The sequence below is a fragment of the Lepus europaeus genome, chromosome 11, assembly GCF_033115175.1.
Source record: "Lepus europaeus isolate LE1 chromosome 11, mLepTim1.pri, whole genome shotgun sequence".
Taxonomy (NCBI): domain Eukaryota; kingdom Metazoa; phylum Chordata; class Mammalia; order Lagomorpha; family Leporidae; genus Lepus; species Lepus europaeus.
In genome coordinates this window covers 63,395,833-63,419,444 of record NC_084837.1, presented here as the reverse complement: position 1 = coordinate 63,419,444, position 23,612 = coordinate 63,395,833, and the positions used below count along the sequence as shown (strand labels likewise).

The 23,612-nt window shown below is 45.1% G+C and overlaps 1 protein-coding gene across 2 annotated transcripts in view; it reads right to left on the bottom strand.

Annotated features, from left to right (window-relative positions):
• CHP1 (calcineurin like EF-hand protein 1) overlaps positions 1–23,612 on the bottom strand; it is a 76,529-nt gene that overhangs the window by 51,992 nt on the left and 925 nt on the right. For both annotated transcript variants that reach the window (XM_062205673.1, XM_062205672.1), the window contains exon 2: positions 12,020–12,092. In XM_062205673.1, coding sequence (XP_062061657.1) covers positions 12,020–12,092 — 73 coding nt within the window. The remainder of the gene's footprint in view (positions 1–12,019; positions 12,093–23,612) is intronic.

The window sequence follows — 23,612 nt, the reverse complement described above, 5'->3', positions numbered from 1 at the left end:
GTTAGTAGAGAAAAGGCAGTCTAAACCCAAGCTCTAGTATCAAGTGATGGCTGCACAACCTAGCCTGAACTCCTCAGGTTCAATAAGGCAATCGCCAACCAGGGCCTTAAATCCTACCCTTTGATACTATGTAACTCTAGTCATAGTATCTTAGATTAAGTATAAAATGTGGTTCCAGAGAGCAGATCAAGAGGAGTACTGCTGGAAGTATGAAAATGAAAATGAAAGATTATAAAGAGAGTTTGCTGTCACACAATATACAAGCAATTGTATAGAATGTGTAGAATGGAGATCACCTGGGCAGTTCATTTAGAACTTAGCTTTGCAAATTTGTCCACTAGCACAAACCTAATAGAGAAAAAGAAATACTCCAAAGTGTAAGATTCATTTGAACTGTAGATTTGTGTGTACTCTTTGAAAAACATATCAACATTTTATTCTTTTTTTCTTAAGAGATTTATTTATTTGAAAGGCAGAGTTACAGAGAAGCAGAAGGAGAGAGGGAGAGGGGGAGGGGGAGGGAGAAGGAGAGGGGCAGGGGGAGGGAGAGGGAGAGAGAGAGATCTTCTATCTGCTGGTTCACTCCCCAAATGGCAGCAATGGTCATAGCTGGGCTGATCCTAAGCCAGGAGCCAGGAGCTTCTTCCAGGTCTCCCACGTGGGTGTAGGGGCCCAAGGACTTAGGCCATCACAGAGAACTGGATCAAAAGTGGAGCAGCCAAGACTCGAACTAGCACACAAACGGGATGCCAGCACTACAGGTGGTGACTTTACCCGCTATGCCACAGCACTGGCCCCACCGTTACATCCTGCCTCATATTATACGTAGTAAAATCTTGCTTGAAGATTTTTTTAAAGATTTATTTATTTATTTAAGAAGCAGAGTTACAGACAGAGAGAGGGAAAGACAGAGAAGTGTTCCATCTGCTGGTTCACTCCCCAGATGGCCGAAATGGCTGGAGCTGTGCCGAACCAAAGCCAGGAGCCAAGAACTTCTTCTGGGTCTCCCATGTGGGTGCAGGGACCCAAGGACTTGGGCCATCTTCTACTGCTTTCCCAGGCCATAGTAGAGAGCTGGATCGAAGGTGGAGCAGCCAGGACTCGAACTATCGCCCATATGGGACGCTGGCACTGTAGGCAGCTTCTTTACCCGTTATGCAACAGTGCCAGACCCGAAGATTTTTTGAAAAGGAAAAAAATACACTAACTTTTAAAAACACATTATTTTTAAAAATTATTTTAAAATTTTTCATTTTATTTGAAAGGCAAAGAGAGAAAGAGATCTTATAACATATTTAACACTCTTTCCATCATCTACAGACCATGGCTCAGTGGGCTCATGAGCATTTACCTCCTACCATTCTCTACAACTCCCTGAAACAGCAAAAATCTATGGATAGGAATTTATCTACCATCTGATCAGGGTAGAAGACATAGACTAGTAGACAAAGGAGTAAGACCAATTCAGAAAGTAGGCATGGATGTATTGACAAGAAAGTTGGAACAGAAATATGCAAAAGAGTTGACAGCCATTCTGCCTTGCAGAATCTCAGCGGCACCATACGTGGAGGTGCCAGGGAAGGGAAGCAGTCACCAGAGTAATTACTCAAAGGCTGTTTTGAAGAATGCATCTTTGAGTACCCACTTCAGCTGTCCAATTCTGCCAATGCCCATTCTAAGAATATAAAATCATTTGCCCCAAGGATAAAAATAAAGAACTGTAATGGGGAAGACAAAAACAAAAAAACCTGAGATATCTACCTGGGAACACAGTGCAAAAGATTATCCCCTAGGAGCATTAGTAAGAACTAGTAAGCACAGGGCCAGCGCTGTGGTATAGTGGATTAAGCCTTTGTGGCGCCAGCATCCAATATGGGTACCAGTTCAAATCCTGGCTGCTCTACTTCCAATCCAGCTCTCTGCTGGTGGCCTGGGAAAGTAGTCGAAGATGGCCCAAGTGCTTGGGCCCCTGCATCCACGTGGGAGACCCAGAAGAAGCTCCTGGTTTATGACTTTGTAACTGCCTAGCTCCAGCTGTTGTGGGAATGAACCAGCAGATGGAAGACCTGTCTCTCCCTCTCTCTGTAACTCTCCCTCTCAGATAAATAAATACAAAAAAAAAAAAAGAAGAAGAAGAAGAAGAAAACTAGTATGCACAAATAAGGACCAATAAACAGCTGGTAAGTTTCTGAATTTGTAAAATGCAGTATCTTGTATATTAAAAATAGGAGATTGGGCGGCCAGCATTGTGGTCCAGTAGGTTAAGCTGCTGCCTATGATGTCAAAATCATATACAGCATCAGTTCAAGTCCTCCACTTTGGATCCAGCTCCCTGCTACTATGCCTGGGAAAGCAGTGAAAATGGCACAATTACTTGGGTCCCTGCCACCCTAAAGAGGAAGACCTGGAAGAAGCTTCTGGCTACAGCCCAGTCCAGTCCCAGACATTGTGGCCGTTTGATGAGTTTCCCAGAGGAAAGAAGATCTCTAAGTTTCTCTCTTTATATAATTCTGCCTTTCAAATAAATAAACAAATCTTAAAAAAAAAAAAAAAAAAAAAAGAGCCTGCAGCATGACACTGGCATCCCACAGGGGCACCAGTCTGAATCACAGCTGCTCTACTTCCAATCCAGCTCTCTGTTAATGCACCAGGGAAAACACCAGAAGATGGTCCAAGCACATAGTACCTTACCACCCACACAGGAGACCTGGGTGAAATTTCTGGCTTCTGGCTTTGGCCTGGTCAAACCCTGGGCATTCTGTTGATTTGTAGAGTCAGCAAACTGATCTCTCTATCTCTCCTTCTCTCTAACTGTACCTTTCAAATAGATAAATAAATCTTCAAACAAAAACAATAGGAGATAGAGGACTTTAAAAAATCTCCTTTTAAATAAATTAAAAAATTGTTAAAGACCCTATTTACTTATTTGAGAGGTATAGCTACATGGAGGGAGAAACAGAGAGGTCTTCCATACACTGGTTCACCCTATAGATGGTGACATTTCAGAGTATCAAGAAGAGGTATTTGAAGCTTTTAGAGGAGGAAAAGAGGTTATGTACAGCAAGAATGAAGACTGGATTGGCATCACACTTTTCCGCACACAAAGCCAGTGCTTGCCCAGGACATTCAATCTACTGTCCTCTGCACCTCAAAGCATTCAGTGTTGGAGCAGATGAACGGCTACTGTCCAGAATGCAATCTCCTAAAATTTTAAGTTTTAAAGTGACGTGTAACAACACAACCAACTACCAATTGCCATTAAAAACTAACTTTTAAAGGTTTAACTGGTCTATGCTATCCCTATGGTCACCTAAACCTGTGTAATTTAATAACCAGGAATATTTTATTCATGGCATTATTAGAGAAAATATACTACTGGAAAAAGACATAAAATCAAATTTGCTCAACACAAAGGATATTTCTAAAGCTAACATTTAGGGGCCAGTGATGTGGCATAGCAGGTAAGGCTGTGGCATGTAGTACTGGCATCCCATATGGTTGCCGGTTCGAGTTCCAGCTGCTGCACCACTTTGATCCAGCCCCTTGCTAATGTGCCTGGGAAAGCAGCAGCAGAGGGCCCAAGTCCCTGGGCCCTTGTACCCATGTAGGAAATCCAGAGGAAGCTTCTGGTTCCTGGAATTGGCCTGGCACAGCCCTGGCCATTGTGGCCATTTGATGGATGAACCAGCAGATGGAAGATTTGTCTCTCCTTATCTCTGTAACTCTACCTTTCAAATAAATTAATAATAATAATTTAAAAAGCTAACATTTATTGAAGTATAACATAAAGAAAGGGGCACAAGTCAAAAGCATTTGGCATGATTTTCACAAAGTAAAGTTTGTAACCAGCCCCCAGATTAAGAAAGTATTGATTACCAATACCCAGAAGCTTCTCTCATGGCTCCATTTGTCCCCTCCTCAAAGAGTAATCATTATCCTGACTTGGACCAGCACAGTATATATGGACAATACATAATGTCTTTAAACCAAAGAAGCCATCTTTGTGTGCAAGTTTGACCTGACCTACAAAGGATCACCTCTGGACCTCTTACAGGACTCAGCTACTTTTTTGTTTTTAAAGATTTATTTATTTGAGAGGCAGAATTACAGAGAGAGGGAGAGACAAAAGCTTACAATGGCTGGAGCTTCTTCAGATCTACCACGTGGGTGAAGAGGCCCAAGCACTTGGGCTATCACCAGTGCTTTCCAGACCATTAGCAGGGAGCTGGATAGGAAGCGGAGCAGATGTGACTTGAACAGGTGCCCATATGGGATACCCGTGCCACAGATGGAGGCCTAACCTACTATGCCAGAGTGTCAGCCCCAGTAAGTCTTTTAAAAAAAATGTGCTGGGAATGGGCACGCAAGAGAGCAATTAAGAAGCTGCTTGGAGGGTTGGTGTTGTGACGCAGGGGTTAAGCAGCTGCCTCTGACACTGGCATCCCATATGAGTCCCAGCTGCTCCACTTCCAATCCAGCTCCCTGTTTATGTGACTGGGAAAGCAGCAGAAGGTGGCTCAAGGACTTAGACTCCTGCCACCCACATGGTGGTAGATCCAGATAGAGTTCCAGGCACCTGGCTTCAGCCTGGCCCAGCCCTGGCTGTTGTAGTCATTTGGGGAGTGAGCCAGTGGATAGAAGAGATCTTTCTCTCTCCCTCTTTCGTTTTATAACTCTGATTTTCAAATAAATAACTTTTAAAAAAATATTTTAAAAATATTTTTTAAAAAACTGCTTTGGATACTTGTATTCTAAGTCCCAGCTCCACTCCTAATTCCAGCTTCCTGCTAATGTGTACCTTGGGAGGAAGCAGGTGATGGCTCAAGTAGTTGGGTCCCTGATACCCATATGGAAAACTTATACCGAATCCGGGCAGCTGGCTTCTGCCTGGACCAGCCCTGGCTTTTGTAAGCATTTGGAGAATGAACTGGCAGAAGAGAACTTCTGTCTCTGCCTTTCAAATAAATAAAAATAAATTTAAAAAAATTTTTTAAAATGTGGTAGAACACAGCATGTTCAGCCTTGTTTAACAAGCTTTTCACAAATTTTAGTTAACTTTAACAAGACAAGGGGCTGGCAGCACTGTGGCATAGCAGGTAAAGCCACTGCCTATAGTGCCAGAATGCCATATGGGTGCCGGTTCAAGTCCAGGCTGCTCCACTTCCGATCCAGCTCTCTGCTATGGCCTGGGATGGCCCAAGCCCTTGGGCCCCTGCACCTGCGTGGGAGACCCAGAAGAAGCTCCTGGCTCCAGATCAGCCCAGCTCCGGCCGCTGCAGACATTTGGGGAGTGAACCAGCGGGTGGAAGACTTCTCTGCCTCTGCCTCTCTGTAACTCTGCCTTTGAAATAAATAAATAAATCTTAAAAAAAAAAAAAAAAGACAAGCAATACCTATTGACAGACCAAGAAATTATTGTTCTATATAACATCCGTTGGGGTAAATCTGAGAGCGCTTTGAAGATGCTCCATTCTAACGGAGGACTTCAGACTCTGTTTCGTGTTCCCATTGGGAGGGATCATTACAAAAGAACACAGAATGCCAAGGACGGTACACTACAGCCTCTCTGCAGAATCTGGCTGCAGGCCACAGACATGGAACACTTTGGAAGAAGAAAGTAAACAGTGCAGAAGGAAAAGCTCTTTTAACAACCATGCAACTGCCTTCTTAAGAAGGTGGGGAAAAAAAAAAAGAAGGTGGAGCCTGTTCTAGATTAAAAAAAAAAAAAAAAAGATAAGCCACTTGAGCCCCTCAGGGGCTCTGGAAAGGACAAGATGAGTCTTGAGGGGCTGACGTTGTAGCACCCTGGGTTAAATGCTGCCTGCAGTGCCAGCATCCCATACTGGCACCGGTTCAAGTCCTGGCTGCTTTGCTTCACAATCAGCTCTCGCTAATGTACCTGGGAAAGCAGCAGAAGATAGCCCAAGTACTTGGGCCCCTGCACCCAAGTGGGAGATTCAGATGAAACTAACGGGAGTGAACCAGTGGATGAAGGACTTCTCTCTCTCTGCCTCTGCCTTTCAAATAAATAAGTAAATCTCAAAAAAAAAAAAAAAAAAAAGGTAGGTTGTGAGCTGAGTTTGGCAATCATAGTCAGCGAGAGCCGAACCTGTAATTCTGTACTAAAGAACAGTATGGAGTACCAGATAATCTCTAAGGCCAGAGCAGGAACAAGAGGAAACTGTGCAGAAGGAGGAAGACAGTCCCACGAGAAGGCCAGAGGCTGAGGTGGCCATCATTACAAGGTTCCAGTGGGAAATCCCTGATAGCAGGCAGGTCCCACAAAATGATTTACATAAAATGTGCTAGCTGTTTACTCTACTGTACGATTATGTACATTATGTGGTACGACAAAGTAGCCTCTTCCGTATTTAACGTGTCATGGTGCTCCTCCCTTGTGTTTTTTTATTTTATTTTATTTTTTTAAAAGATTTATTTTATTTATTTGAAATAGAGTTACAGAGAGAGTTACAGCCAGAAAGAGAGAGAGGTCTTCCATCTGCTGGTTCACTCCCCAAATGGCTGCAAAGGCCAGAGCTGAGCTGAGCTGAAGCCAGGAGCCAGGAGCTTCTTCCAAGTCTCCCATGCAGGTATAGGGGCTCAAGGACTTGGGCCATCTTCTACTGCTTTCCCAGGCCACAGCAGAGAGCTGGATTGGAAGTGGGAGCAGCTGGGACACGAACCAGTGCCCATATGGGATGCCAGAACTGCAGGCCAGGGCTTTAACCCCCTGTACCACAGCACTGGCCCCTCTCTCTTATTTTAATTCACTCCACAGTGAAGATCAAATAGGTTTAAGACCTAGAGCTTCACAAAACTGAATACAAAAATCTTCAGATTTTGGTGACTGTGAAATCAAAAACTACCCTATCACTTCCTACCAGCTTTTTCCTGACCAGGAATTTGCAGCAACCAGCACTGAAAACCATGCCGAACCCATTGCAGATACTCAACAAACACCAACCAGATGAGTGAGTTTGCACAGTGAAAAGTGGTATTTCAGGGATTGAGCAAAGATCACCCAGAGTCTAAGAAGCAGGTGATACAAACTGACCTGTGGAATGTTTTTACCCTTTCTAAGGGGAAACAGCTCATTTTACAAAAGCTTGTTCACGGCCGGCACTGTGGCTCACTAAGCTAATCCTCCACCTGTGGCACCAGCACCCCAGGTTCTAGTCCCGGTTGGGGCTCTGGATTATTCTGTCCCAGTTGCCCCTCTTCCAGTCCAGCTCTCTGCCCGGGCCACAGCAGAGAGCTGGCCTGGAAGAGGGGCAACTGGGACAGAATCCGGTGCCCCGACCACGACTAGAACCCCGTGTGCTGGCGCCGCAAGGCGGAGGATTAGCCTAGTGAGCTGCGGCGCTGGCTCTTCTATTGCTTTTTCCAGGCCATTAGCAGGGAGATGAATCAGAAGTGGAGCAGCTAGGATGCGAAGCAGTACTCATATGGGAATCCAGCCGTGCAGGGTGGCTTACCTACACCACAACACTGGCCCCCAAATCATCTTTACTTAGTGGTTAAATATGAATTTAGGAGGAAGATTTAAACCCAAACTCAAAGGAATTATTAAAGTATTGGAGCTGATACCATGGAAAAGAAAAAAAAGAAGAAGACCTAAATGAAAGATCTCTGTGAGTGAGATCCCAGTGGAAAGAACGGGGCCATCAAAGAAGGAGGTACCTTTCTCTGAAGGGAGAAGAGAACTTCCACTTTGACTATGACCCTATCGGAATAAGATCAAAGTCAGCAAACTCTAAAGGCTTCCATGGCCTTGGCAACTCATGACTAGAGCCTAGGGAGATTACTAACGCCATAAACAAGAGTGTCAAATTGTTAAGTCAGCAACAGGAGTCACTGTGTACTTACATCCCATGTGGGATCTGTCTTTAATGTGTTGTCTAATGTGCAGTGATGCTATAACTAGTACTGAAACAGTATTATTACACTTTGTGTTTCTGTGTGGGTACAAACTGATGAGATCTTTACTAATTATATACTGAATCGAACTTCTGTATATAAAGATAATTGGAAATGAAAAAAAAAAAAAAACCTGGTGTTAAATTGGAAATGGCATAGAAAATTAATTTTTTAAAAAAATATTATGTAGGATCTCTATCTTTAACGTGCTGTACACTGTTATTTAATGCTATAACTAGTACTCCAACAGTATTTTTTTCACTTTGTGTTGCTATATGGGGGCAAACTGTTGAAATCTTTACCTAATATATACTAAACTGACCTTCTGTATATAAAGAGAATTGAAAATGAATCTTGATGTGAATGGAAGGGGAGAGGGAGCGGGAAAGGGGAGGGTTGCAGGTGGGAGGGAAGTTATGGGAGGGGGGAAGCCATTATAACCCATAAGCTGTACTTTGGAAATTTATATTCATTAAATAAAAGTTTAATAAATGAAAAAAAAAAGTATTGGAGCTGAAAGAAGAAAATAGAATTTTTAAAAAGATTTATTTATTTGAGAGGAAAGAATTACAGAGAGAGAGAGAGAGGGAGAGACAGAGAGAAGTCTCCATCCCCTGGGTCACTCCACAATGGCTACAACAGCCAGAGCTGGTCTGATCTGAAGCCAGGAGCCAAGAGCTTCATCCAGGTCTCCCACATGGGTACAGGAGCCCAAGCACTTGGGTCATCTTCCACTGCTTTCCCAGGTCATTAGCAGGGAGTTAGATCAGAAGTAGAACAGCTGGGAATTGAACCGGCACCTCATGTGAAGGCTTAACCTATTATGCTACATCACCAGCCCCCAAAAATAGAAATTTTAGGGTGGGTATTTAATGCACTTAAGTCCCTTTTTGGACTATCCTATATTGGAGTGCCAGTTTCAAGTCCTGGCTTCTCTGCTTCTCTGCTCCTGATCCAGCTTCCTGCTAATGAGATCCTGGAGACAGCAATGATAGTTCAAGTACTTGGATCCCCACCATTCTTAAGAACCAGCTAAGGCCGGCGCCGTGGCTTAACAGGCTAATCCTCTGCCTTGTGGCGCCGGCACACCGGGTTCTAGTCCTGGTCAGGGTGCCGGATTCTATCCGGGTTGCCCCTCTACCAGGCCAGCTCTCTGCTATGGCCCAGGAAGGCAGTGGAGGATGGCCCAAGTGCTTGGGCCCTGCACCCGCATGGGAGACCAGGAGAAGCACCTGGCTCCTGGCTTCGGATCAGCGCAATGAGCCGGCTGCAGTGGCCATTGGAGGGTGAAGCAACGGCAAAAAGGAAGACCTTTCTCTCTGTCTCTCTCTCTCACTATCCACTCTGCCTGTCAAAAAAAAAAAAAAAAAGAACCAGCTAAAACTCTGGACTCTAGGCTCTGGCCTGGCCTAGTCCTGGATATTGTAGACATCTGGGGAGTGAACTTCTACCTCTCTCTGTAACTCTTTCAAATGAATAAAAAATAAATCTTTAAGATAAATAAATAAATCCTTTAAAAAAGTGTAGATTTCTAGTCTATTTTTCAACTATAAATTCACAGTTTTAATTTCTTCAACCCATGATGCTGGGATAACTAGATACCCACATACAGAAACTAAGCTGGACTCTTACGCCATTCTATATACAAAAAATAACTGAAAGGGCTGGCCTTGTAGCATAGTGGGAAAAGCCACTACCTGTGATGCTCGCATCCCGTTTAGATGCCAGTTCATGTCCTTGGCTGCTCCACTTCCGATCCAGCTCTCTGCTGTGGCCTGGGAAAGCAGTAGAAGTTGGCCCAAATCCTTGGGCCCCTGCACCCGCTTAGGAGACCCAGAGGAAGCTCCTGCCTCCTGGCTTTGGATCAGTGCAGCTCCGGCCATTGCAGTCATCTGGGGAGTGAACCAGCAGATACAGGACCTCTACCTCCCTCTCTCTCTCTCTCTCTCTCTCTCTCTCTCTCTCTCTCTCTCTGTCTCTGCCTCTCTGTAGCTTTGCCTTTCAAATAAATAAACAAATAAATTGTCAATAGGATTACAAAAAGTTGCTCAACATCATTAGCTATCAGGGAAATGCAAATCAAAACCACAATGGTGGGGCTGGCGCTGTGGCACAGCAGGTTAATGCCCTGGCCTGACGCGCTGGCATCCCATTTGGGCACTGGTTCGAGACCTGGCTGCTCCACTTCCAATCAAGCTCTCTGCTATGGCCTGGGAAAGCAGTAGAAGATGGCCCAAGACCTTGGGCCCCTGCACCCACATGGGAGACCTGGAAGAAGCTCCTGGCTCCTGGCTCTGGATCAGCACAGCTCCAGCTGTTGCGACCAATTGGGGAGTGAACCATCGGATAGAAGACCTCTCTCTCCACCTCTCCTCTCTCTGTGTAACTCTGATTTTCAAATAAATAAATAAATCTTAAAAAAAACACACACAATTGTATACAACTTCATACCCACCAGGATGACTAGAATCAAAACTAGGATAGTAAGTGTTGGTGAATATGCAGAGAAACTGGCAGCCTTGTACACTGCTTGTGGAAATGTGAAATGATCCAACCACCATGGAAAATAGTTCAGTGGTTCCTCATTGAGCACAGAATCTGATCCAAATTCCATCCCTAAGTATATGTTCGAGAGAAATTAAAACATATGTTCATACAGAAATGTTCAAAACAGCACTGAATTCAAATGTCCAACAAATGATCAAATAAAATATGGAATATCTATGCAATAGAATATCGTTATTCAGCCATAAAAAGGAATGAAATATCAATATATGCTATAACATTGATGAACCTTGAAAACATCATGTTAAGCGAAAGCAGCTAGTCATGAGAAGGTCACAAACAGTATGATTCCATTTACATGAAATGTCCAGAGGGAGACAAAAAGTAGATTAGTAGAAGTTCAGAAAATGGCAGGATGGGAAGACAGTGCTTAATGGGTACAGAGTTTCCATTACAGGTGATGAAAATCTGAAACTAGAGTATAGCCATGGTTGTAGAACACTGTGAATGCACCTAATGCCACTGATTTGCTTATGTTATGTGTATTTTACCACAATAAGACAAAACGGAAAGAAAGCACCTAGGCTGGTTTTTGCTCATGGAAGGTATCCAGAGGCACTGATTTAGTGGTTAATACAGCATGACTGCAGTCAGTCTCAGCCTCCAGTGCTGACAGGTTTCCATCGGAACAAATACAGCCCTGTGCATTTACTAGCATTTTGCAGCTGCTCTTGCCTGAGGATTCCATTCAAAGGCTTCTCAACTGCATTCCTTCCCCATTGATGATACAGTCCACACCTGTGCTACAGGCCTTCCAGGGAAGCCCGAATCCACTACATGCCAGCCACCAGAAAGCCAAACAGCTTCATTACCTGCCAGCCAACGAAAGCTTGAGGAACCACGGTCTGAGAAAGGTTGCCAATAGAAGTTAGGGTGAGGGCAGTGATAAGGAGACATTTGAAAAATAGTTTGGTTCATGTCACCCAAGTGGGAGAAAAGGCTTGAGTTCCTGGCCCCCAGTCTCAGCTTCTGGCTGTTGAGGGCATTTAGGTAGTGAACCAGTGATGGGAGTGCTCTCACTCACGCTTGCTTGCTTGCTCTCTCGCTCTCGCTCGCTCTCTCCTCCTCCCCCTCTGTTGGTTTCTTGGCCTCTCAAATTAAAATAAATAAATTTTCAAAATTTAAAAATGCATAAAGTGATTTACATCAGGATCATGGGATAGCCTGGGACAAGAGAGAAGACAAAACCACTTGGGATTTCTTTGGGTCCTCTTCACGAAAGCCAATGTTTGGAAAAGGGCTATGGGAAAATGCAAGAGAGCAAGTGAGCTAAAACCCCCAAAAGTACATTCCCAGGACCAAAACAATGGCCTCCTCATCTAAGAGGAGCTGGAACAAAGCAGCAAGCACCTAGTGACAAACTTAGTGCCACTGTTCTGCTTATTTAAATCCCTTGTGGCTCAGTGACACTCAAAAAACCAGTGACAAAATGGCCCCGGCCTGCAACATGCTGGATACCCATGGGATAAAGGTGGCTATTCAGACATTGCCAGAACTTCTACTCTCTGTGAGGAAAAGAAAGAAAGAAACTGCCTACCTGAGAGTCCCATTCTCTCCTTTGTCCAGGCTGGTGAACCGGCTGTAGAGGCGAGTGATCTGACTGTGGGAAACTATAAAGAGCATAAAATTAGTCCAAGCTGGGTGAGTAGAGCTCCACTCCCACTGAACCAGCAGTCCACTGTCAAAAGCGAGCTGTCACAACTCCAGGTCATCTCTAGAGTGTCAAAGCAGAAAGTTTAAAAGCTCAAGAATGGTGAGAGCTAGAAAATAAATTAAATCAAGAGCAACTGAAATTAACTCAAGAATGAAGTTTAGGCTTAATTAAGACTGTGATAAACATCAGGTGGTTAATATTTAACAAAAGAAAGCCAAATTGAGTTTAAAATGAACCTGGTACAACTTCCACACTTTAAAGCTCTGTATGGCTATATAACACATGCTCTGGGGAACACGTATTTCATCCACAGTTAAGCTGCCACTTGGGACACCTGCACCCCAAATCAGAGTGCCTCATTCAAGCCCTGGTTATTCCACTTCCCATCCACATTCCTGCTAATGTGCACCTTGGGAGGCAGCTGATGATGGCTCAATTACTTGGTCCCTGCCACCCACAGGGTAGCCGTGGACTACGTTCCAGACTTCTAGCTTCTGCCTGGCCCAGCCCTGGCTATTGCAGCCATCTGAGAAGTGAACCAGCAGATGGAAGATCTCTCTCATTCTCTGCCTTTAAAATAAATAAAACCTTAAAAAATAAAAAATAAAAAACCTGGGGCTGGCGTTGTGGCACACAGCAGGTTAAGCCACTTTGGACACTGGAATCCTATATGGGCACTATTGTAGTCCAGGTTGCTCCACTTCCAATTCAGCTCCCTGCTAATGGCCTGGGAAAAGCATCGGAAGGTGGTCCAGGTGTTTGGGCCTACCACCCAGATGAAGTTCCTGGCTTCAGCCTGGCCCAGCTGTGGCTGTGGTGGCCACCTATGGAGTAAACTGGAAAATGGAAGACCTCTCTCTCCATCTCTCCCTCTTTATCTGCAACTCTTTCAAATAAATCTTTAAAACAAACAAAAAATCTAGAGGCTCTAAAGGCCTCTTCTTTTCCCTCAGGACTGACCTTTGGGCAAAGGATAACCACAGCCTCAGACCAGCCTCTTTCCTGTAATTCCAGGAGATCCACTGAGTGCCCAGGAAAGGAACTGCTCCATGGAAGGAAATTAAGAAATTTATAAAATGGTCATGCTATCATCAGATGACACCTGCAAGAAAGATATTTTGCTCCTCATTTTGGATTAATTCCATAAACTCAGGGATAAGCTGACAACTAAAAATCTGGTAATAAGTACAAGTACACAACAAAACTTTGAAAATGCAAAAGGCATTTCTGGAGAACAGTTTACACTCCTGGCAGATTGGAAGTAAATGGGGGGATGGGCAGCAGGTGGCTGAGTGATCATAGAAGAAAAAACGTGCCCACACCCATAGTTTGGTTTCTCTTTATTTATTCTTTGAGATTTATTTATTTAAAAGTCAGAATTACAGAGAGAGGAAGAGACAGATATCTTCCATCCACTGGTTCACTCTCCAGATGGCCTAAGTGGCTGAAGCCAGGCCAGGCTACAAGAAGTTGGGCCATTCTCTGCTGCTTTTCCCAGGCTATTACCAGGGAGCTGAATCAAAAGCAGAGCAGCTGGGACATGAACCGGCCCCCAAATAGGATGCCAGCATTGTAGGTGGTGGCTTTACCTGCTGTACCACAATAACCAGCCCCCCAGTTTTTTTATAATATGCATTTCTCATAAACTTTTTGAAGACGACTCAAGCACAGATTTCAATTTTCTGTATCAAAATAAACTCTCTCTTAATTCCTTTTCCTATGAATTCTTTTGAAGTACACTTGTATCATTAGTTTCTTGTAAATCCTAGAAATTCCCTATGTGTAAATATAAGCATGTACACACAGCAATTTATATATACAACAATCTAGAAAAATTTGAAATTGGAAGGAATATTATCTAGTCCAAGGCTTCCTGCTAAATCATGTGCTATCAGGTATCTTTCTAATCTAGATCATCATCTAAAAGAACTGGGTGGGGCAGGGGCTGTGGTGTAGCAGATATAGCCAACACCTGCAGTGCTGGCATCCCATACGGGCAGGGGTTCAAGTCCCACCTGCTCCACTTCTGATCCAACTCTCTCTTATGGCTTGGGAAAGCAATAGAAGATGGCCCAAGGCACCAGGGCTGCGGCATAGCAGGTGAAGCCACCACCTGCAGTGCTGGCATCCCACAGGGGCACAAGTTCAAGACCTGGATGCTCTACTTCCGATCCAGTTCTCTGCTCTATGGTCTGGGAAAGCAGAAGAAGGTGGTCCAGGTCCTTGTGCCCCTGCACCCGCGTGGGAGACCTAGAAGCTCCTGCCTCCTGGCTTCGGAATGGCGCAGCTGTGGCCACTGTAGCCAACTGGAGAGTGAACCAGCAGATTAAAGACTATCTCTCTGCTTCTCTTTCTCTCTGTGTGTAACTTTGACTTTCAAAATAAATAAATCTTTAAAAAAAGAAGATGGCCCAAGTCCTTGGGGCCCTGCACCTGCATGCAAAGACCTGGAGGAAGCTCCTGGCTCCTGGCTTTGGATCGGTGCAGCTCTAGCCGTTGTGGCCACTTGGGGAGTGAACCAGCAGTGGAAAATCTCTCTCTCTCTCTCTCTCTCTCTGTATAACTCTTTCAAATAAATAAATAATGAAATAAAATAAAAGAACTGGGCACTGAAATCTTTTTAGAGTATGATAATTTTTTCAAACTCCTCAGCAAGTACTAGTGTGGCACTATATCCTATATTTCAGAAAAAAATCAGTTTATACTTGTTTGAATTCATAATTTACCAATATGTTTAAGAGGGGTATATGGAAAACCATGGAGAAATGTACAATCAAATATCCACTTTTGGGGCCGGCGCCGTGGCTCACTTGGTTAATCCTCTGCCTGTGGCGCCAGCATCCCATACAGGCACCGGGCTCTAGTCCCGGTCGCTCTTCTTCCAGTCCAGCTCTCTGCTGTGGCCCAGGAAGGCAGTGGAGGATGGCCCAAGTGCTTGGGCACCTGCACCCGCATGGGAGACCAGGAGGAAGCACCTGGCTCTTGGCTTCAGATTAGCACAGTTCCGGCCGTGGTGGCCATTTGGGGGGTGAACCAACGGAAGGAAGACCTTTCTCTCTGTTTCTCTCTCACTGTCTAACTCTATCTGTCAAACTAAAAAGAAAAATATCAACTTCTAACATACCCAATATAGTCATATCTGAGCCCACTTCTTGAACTCCAGACCTAATTATAATTGACATTGTTATAAAGAGTTTTGTTAACAAAGAGAGGAGGAAAAGCTTTTAGTTACTAAACCCACTATAATCAAGAATCCCCATATAAAGCCACCTTCAAGGGTAAAGCACAGAACCACCCCAAAACACAGAGAAAGGAAACTACATAATCCTTGTGCAGAAAGGCACTGGAACTGCCACAGCTGAAGGCAGGGTGTTTCTAGTAAACTAGTCTAACCTGATGGCAACTAAAGTAGCAAGGCAGATGTCAAAACCTGCACCATTCTTAGTAACCCTAAGGAAGTCTAAGGAGTTGATATTAACTCTCAGTAAAGACTATTTATGGGGGCTGGTGCTGTGGCATAGTGGGGAAAGCTGCCGCCTGCAGTTCCAGCATCCCATATGGGCACCAGCTGGAGTCCTGGCTGCTCCACTTCCGATCCAGCTCTCTGCTATGGCCTGGGAAAGCAGCAGAAGACAGCCCAAGTCCTTGGGCCCCTGCACCCATGGGGGAGACCTGGATGAAGCTCCAGGCTCCTGGCTTTCAATGGGCTCAGCTCTGGCCATTGCGACCATCTGGAGGAGTGAACTGGCAGATAGAAGACTCTTTCTGTGCCTCTGCCTTTCTCTAACTCTGCCTTTCAAATAAATAAATAAAACTTAAAAGAAAAAAAAGACTATTTACATGTGAACTTGTCTTGAAGTAAGTTGTATTGTTTTCACTGGTGGGGAATTATTTATGTTGTTGAAAGACGACTCCACAGACTCAATGTCCTGACTAAAAACCTTTCTCACTATTAACACTCCATCTTGCCCAGAGGAGGGTGGTGTTTCAGAGATGTGCAAAGCACTAAGGAGGAATGGCAGAGAGAAGAAAAACAGAGCAAAAATTAATTTGTCTTCACCTTAATTCTTAATCATAATGCAGAACAACAAAGCATATAACTACAACCAAAGGTAGCACTAGATGAAAGATTACAACGATGAAGCCAGCACCTTAAACTATCCCTCTTGAACTCTCACCCTCCACACCCCAACATCTCCCCCTACCTGAGAACTTCAACAGCTGGCTTCTCTTGGGGATTGGAAGAGACTTGAAGACATTATAGAAAACAAACAAAATCTGGCCGCCGCCGCGGCTCACTAGGCTAATCCTCCGCCTTGTGGCGCCGGCACACCGGGTTCTAGTCCCGGTCGGGGCACCGATCCTGTCCCGGTTGCCCCCCCTTCCAGGCCAGCTCTCTGCTGTGGCCCGGGAGTGCAGTGCAGGATGGCCCAAGTGCTTGGGTCCTGCACCCCATAGGAGACCAGGAGAAGCACCTGGCTCCTGCCATCGGATCAGCGCGGTGTGCCGGCCGCAGCGCGCTACCGCGGCGGCCATTGGAGGGTGAACCAACGGCAAAAGGAAGACCTTTCTCTCTGTCTCTCTCTCACTGTCCACTCTGCCTGTCAAGAATTAAAAAAAAAAAAAAAAAAAAAAAAACTACCTTCAAATAATTGAGGAAATCTGAATACGGACCCAATGGTAGAGAATAGAATTATTGTCTAGTTAGGTGTGAAAGTAGTATGTGGTTATGCAGGAAAAAGTCCCCATTCTCAGGAGATACATGCAGAAGGATTCAGGGGTACCAGAGTACCTCTAAATGCAATTTTCAAACAGTTTGTCAAAAAATATAAAGAAAGCAAAATGTTAACTGCTGGGTTAAGGTGGACTATATATGAGTGTTCACTATTCTTTAAATTTTTCTGTATATTTCTCAAAGTTTTCATTATGAAGAGCTTGGGGGGAAAACCTAATCTGAAAAATTCAATTCACGGTTTGCCTTCTCTCAATTATCTATTTGTTCCTTCTCTTCCATAATATTTGCTGCATGTAATGCTTTACCACGATTTTGTGGTATAGATTTTATATTTTTTCCTCTCCCCTTCAAAGCAGAGAACCTAGCTTTTACCTTTGCAGCTGCTGCCCAGGTCCAATTATCTTCTAAATGAGTAAAAACTTTATGCTCAGGACCATCTTTCTCTTCCAAAATATGTTCATAGGATCTCCCTCCCTCAGAACCTTATTCTCAGATAGGACAGTTGGTTGCTCCTTGTCCTTTTCTGGCAGCAAATGAGAATAAAAATTTGGACCATAACTAGAAATGCTCAGGGTTTAAAAATCGCTTAACCCCAGAGGAGCTCCAGGTATTATTTGTGCATTTCCACTACAAAAGAAGACAGCAAAGACAGCAGGGTCATCAGCAGTCACAGAACCTTCAGACACGGAGGCATAGAGGGGAAGGGCCTAGAGGAGGTCCTCAATTTGGAGGCAGAAGCAGTTCAAGGTTGAACCTCACTACATTCTGTCTCAGGAAGTTGTTCTCAAGCAATTGCCTTTGCCAAAGCTGTGCTCTTTGTTAGAACTGGGGAGAAACCCACACCCATTCTATCATCACTACACCCTTTCAAGCAAACAAACCCTCACCAGGCTGTACAACTTATTTCCTAAACCTGTTCAACACTGTCTCCAAACCACATGACACACACCAGAAAGTAGAGACTAAAAATAAACCAGTCTGCATTCATTACTATTTAGTTGCATGAACTGTTTCTAATAGATGACATTTTAAATAATTCGCACAGTCAGGTCATCACTACAGTTAAGCGAACTGTACAGTTCACTGGGGAGCCTAAAGAAACACCCAGGATATTTATGACCTTCCTTCAATTACATCTTTTATTCATTTGCACTTTAATTAATAAAAATATAAAATGTGAAAGAAGGTAGTAAAATGAAGAAAATACAGCAAATGTTTTATGCCAATAAGTGTTGCTTAAGTATTTTCTTTCTTTCTTTCTTTTTTTTGGACAGACAGAGTGGACAGTGAGAGAGAGAGAGACAGAAAGAAAGGTCTTCCTTTTCTGTTGGTTCACCCCCCAGTGGCCACTGATTCGGATCAGCAGACTGCACTGCGCCGATCTGAAGCCAGGAGCCAGGTGCTTCTCCTGGTCTTCCAGGCGGGTGCAGGGCCCAAGCACTTGGGCCATCCTCCACTGCCTTCCCGGGCCACAGCAGAGAGCTGAACTGGAAGAGGAGCAACTGGGATAGAATCCAGCGCCCCGACCGGGACTAGAACCCGGTGTGCCGGCACCGCAGGCGGAGGATTAGCCTATTGAGCCGCGGCACCGGCCTGCTTAGGTATTTTCTTAAACTGCTTAGAATCATCAGCATTTCTGATTTTTAAAAGTGGGTTTTGGGAACAGCGCTGTGGATTAGTGGTTAAAGCCACCACCTATAGTGCCGGCATTCCATATGGACACCGGTTTGAGTCCCGGCTGCTCCACTTCCAATCCAGCTCATTGCTAACACCTGGGAAAGCAGTAGAAGATGCTCAAGTCCTTGGGCCCCTGAACCTGTGTGGGAGACCCGGAGGAAGCTCCAGGCTCCTGGTTTCGGATTGGCGCAGCTCCAGCCATTGCAGCCATCTGCGGAGTGACCAGCAGATGGAAGACCTCTCTCTCTTCTCTGCCTCTCTGCTTTTCAAATAAATAAATAAATCTTAAAAAAAAAAAAGTCGGTTTTTTGGGGCCAGTGCCATGGCACAGTAGGTTACCAATCCTCCACTTGTGGCGCCCGCATCTCAGCATCCCATATGGGCGCTGGTTCTAGTCCCGCTGCTCCTCTTCCAATCTAGCTCTCTGCTGTGGCCTGAGAAAGCAGTGGAAGATGGCCCAAGTCCTTGGGCCCCTGCACCCACGTGGGAGACCTGGAAGAAGCTCCTGGCTCCCGGCTTTGGATCAGCCTAGCTCTGGTCATTGTGGCCATTTGGGGAGTGAACCAGCAGATGGAAGACCTTTCTCTCTGTCTCTCCCTCTCACTGTCTGTAACTCTACTTCTCAAATAAATAAATATCTTTTTCAAAAAAAAAAAAAGAATTTTTTTTTAAATATTCATTTATTTGAAAGGTAGTTACAGCAGAAAGAGAGAGAGACATTCCATCTGTTGTTTCACTTCCCAGATGGTCAGAACACCCAGGACTAGGCCAGGCTGGAGCCAGGATCCAGAAGCTTCTTTAGGGTCTCCCATTTGGAAGCAGGGGCCCAAGAACTTGGTCCACCCTCTGCTGCTTTCCCAGGAGCTTTAGTAGGGAGCTGGATCAGAAGTGGAGTGGCTAGGATTCAAACTGGTGCCCATATCAGATGCTGGCACTGCAGGCTGTGGCTTAATCCACTGAACCACAGTGCACTGGCACCTGCAAGTGGTTAAGTTTTGTATTTATTTTATTTATTTGCAGACAGATAAACAGAGACTGATAGAGAAAGAACTGCTGGTTCACTTGCAAAAATGCCCACAATAGCTGGGGCTGGGCCAAGCCAAAGCCAGAAACTGGGAACTCAGTCTGCGTTTCGGGCCTGGATGGAAGGGATGCCCGAGTCATCACCTGCTGCCTCCCAGAATGCACATTAGCAGGCAGCTGGAATCAGGAATGGAGCTGGTCCTCAAACCCAAGCACTCTGATATGGGCATCCCAACTGGAGTCTTAACTGATACACCAAACATCCATACCTATTTTTTTTTTTTTTTTTTGACAGGCAGAGTGGAGAGTGAGAGAAAGAGAGAGACAGAGAGAAAGGTATTCCTTTGCCGTTGGTTCACCCTCCAATGGCCGCTGCGGCCAGCGCATCTCACTGATCCAAAGCCAGGAGCCAGGTGCTTCTCCTGGCCTCCCATGGGGTGCAGGGCCCAAGGACTTGGGCCATCCTTCACTGCCTTCTCGGGCCATAGCAGAGAGCTGGCCTGGAAGAGGGGCAACCGGGACAGAATCCGGTGCCCCGATTGGGACTAGAACCCGGTGTGCCAGCGCCACAAGGCGGAGAATTAGCCTGTTGAGCCACAGTGCCGGCCCAGGAATGAAATTTTTAAAAATTAGGTATGGGTTCTAGTCCCAGTCGGGGCACCGGATTCTGTCCTGGTTGCCCCTCTTCCAGGCCAGCTCTCTGCTATGGCCCGAGAAGGCAGTGAAGAATGGCCCAAGTCCTTGGGCCCTGCACCCCATGGGAGACCAGGAGAAGCACCTGGCTCCTGGCTTCGGATCAGCGTGATGCGCAGGCCACAGTGCGCCGGCCGCAGCAGCCATTGGAGGGTAAACCAATAGAAAAGGAAGACCTTTCTCTCTCTCTCTCTCACTGTCCACTCTGCCTGTCAGAAAAAAAAAAAGTTTCATTCCCTTAGAACTGACAAATCAATATCTGTACTTGAGTCTTCATCCAATGCCTACTGAAAATAGGAAAAGTATAAAACACTGTCATTTCCCCAATTACATAGTCCTGTGCAATTTACATAACTAGCATTTGTAAAGGGTATGTTCCCCAAGAGATGACTGGTTGAAAACAATAATAGCTTGGCCAGCACCGCAGCTCACTAGGCTAATCCTCCACCTGCGGAGCCGGCACACCGGGTTCTAGTCCAGATCGGGGCGCTGGATTCTGTCCCGGTTGCGCCCCTTCCAGTCCAGCTCTCTGCTGTGGTCCGGGAGTGCAGTGGAGGATGGCCCAAGTGCTTGGGCCCTGCACCCACATGGGAGACCGGGAGGAAGCACCTGGCTCCAGGCTTTGGATCGGCGCGGTGCGCTGGCCGTAGCAGCCATTTGGGGGGTGAACCAATGGAAGGAAGACCTTTCTCTCTCTCTCTCACTGTCTAACTCTGCCTGTCAAAAAAAAAAAATAATAATAATAATAGCTAACACTTACATGCATTTAATAATCTAGACACTATCCTAACTTGTTCACAAAATTTATCTCACTTAATGCTTACACGATTTTACAGAGAAGGTACAACTACCTTTCTCAATTTACAGACAATGCAACTGAATCTCACAGCTAATTCTTACTTAGAATTACTTTACCAAACATTCAGTGGCTAAATTTCAAAAACCAGCTAGACAAGTCATATATGAAGTCTAATCAACTTAAATTTATGAAAAATGGGGCCAGTGCTGTGGCATAGTGGGTAAAGCCAACACCTGCAGTACCTGCATCCATATGGGCGCCGGTTTGAGACCCAGCTGCTCCAGATCCATCTCTCAGCTACAGCCTGAAAAAGCAGTAGAAGATGGCCCAAGTGCTAGGGCCCCTGCATCGTGTGGGAGACCCAGAAGAAACTCCTGGTTCCCCGCTTCTGACCAGTGCAACTCTGCCCATAGGGGCCATCTGGAGAGTGAACCAGCAGATGGAAGACCTCTCTCTCTCTCTGCCTTTCAAATAAATAAACCTTCAAAAAAATGCTTAAATATAATCTTCAATTCCATTGCAGATATTTCATATTGAATATAAAGTTAGTTTGCCTCAATTATGATACATTTTCTTACTGACAAAGAGAACTGTAAGATGTCCTATACTTATTTTTAGAGTGTTTGATAGTTCCCAAATTTATTCTTCCTGAAACAAGAGGTGCTAGAAAATAAGCCAAATTTCACCCTCCCTAGCCCACCTTCCAGGCATTTGTTGTTTTATTCCTCTCTATCTTTGGCATCATGCTAAAATTACTGCTTCAAAGAAGAGGGAAAAAAAAAAAAAAAAAAGCCAGAGCTGCTGGCAGTGAGCATTTGGCCTGGTGGTTAAATCACAGGCTAGGATGCCAAGTACCCGGTTTCAACCAGGCTCGGTCCCCTGGCTCCAGCTTCCTGCTAATGCAGATCCTAGGAGGCAGCAGCAATGGCTCAAGTAGCTGGGTTCCTGCCATCCCCCAATGGGACAGCTGGATTGAGTTCCTGGCTCCTGGTTTAGGCCCTCTAGTCACTGTGGGCATTTAGGGAATGAACAAGACTGTGAGAGTGCCTCTGTCTGCCTCCCAAATAAATCTATAAAAACTTTAAAAACAACACAATTCTGCTGATGGGCACTAACTGGAGTTCAAGCCCCAGGGGGAGGAATGACTTTGTAGCAGGAAAGGGGAGATCACTCCTGGAAGGCATCCAAAATGCCCTAGGTTAATTTACCCAACTCTAATCCATTCATGAGTGAGTCAAAGCCCAATTCCCGTCCTCCACAAGGCCAGCACACAAGGACCTTCTCTTCCCGGAGAAGGTGGGCGCCATACAATTCCAGCTTCCTTATGTCACAATACTAATCATAACTCTCTTCGGCTTATCTCTCCAACCAGTTTGTGGGCGTCTTCTGTCACCATCTGCTCGAAGCACCCAGCACAGCTCTGAACACAGACACTGCAGCAATTCAGTCAGCACTTGTTCGACTAGGTGTTCTGGTTCATCACATTTATGTGTACTGAGTGAGGTTAAGAACCTTCTTCATGTTTGCTCTACTCTTTAGCACACGGATTAACAGTCTTTCCGTGGGTCTCAGTTCTGTCTGTCTGTATGTCATGTGGCCAAACTCATAACCCAGAGTCTTAGAGCAATCCAGGCCCTTCCCATTTACTCAGATGTAAATAAACCAGAATGAGATTACTGCTCCCTTCATTCTGAGGCAAAAATAACTTTTCCTATACTCACTATGGTTTACAATTCCTCATTATGTGATCCTTTATTTTCAGCATGAATGCCTTAATTTGGGTGTCACCCTAGACCTAAAGTACTTATTATATTCACAAGTGTGGCCAGAGGTCATGGCCACAAAATGTAATAAAATGCTTGCTGGATCCAAACTGCCTATATTTCTACATCTGGAGTCAAAGTAAGTCATAAAAAGACCATAAGGTCAAGTGGTCAAACAAGTACAGCAGGTTGTAAACAGCTAGCCATCTTCTGTCATTCATTCCCACTGTGTGAAGGGCTGCCTGGCTAGGTGGTGAGTTCACCATCATTAACAATCTTCATACGGCCACATGTCAGGGAAGCTCAAAGAGTGAAACCAATGGGAGGACAGGTAGGGCTACATACTATCCCTTCCAACCTGAAGACTCTAGAAGCGAAACCCGTCAGAAGGCACAGGCCATGCGGTTTATCCCAGGCCACCGCTGCCTGATGGCGTCTGCGGTTCCTCCAGCACTCCTCAGTACCGTCTGCACACAGACGATTGAGTTACTCACCAGCCACATCACTGTCAAAGACTAGGCCTGAGGAGGCACAGCTCAGGTGCTTACGTAACTCACAACTCAACAAGAGTCATAAAGGCATACTGAGAAAATACCGTAGGCATCAACATAATTATACCGTACACTGCGTTATCAAGGGCTATTCAAACCTAGGACAGTGTTTTACAGAGCTCCTGAGTTCCCAAAGCACTGTTGTTCCTTTGTTCAAGGTAATGAGGAAGCGAAGAAAAAAAAAATCAGTTCCTAGTACAAATTCACACTGAGATTTCTGGAGTAAATCCAATTT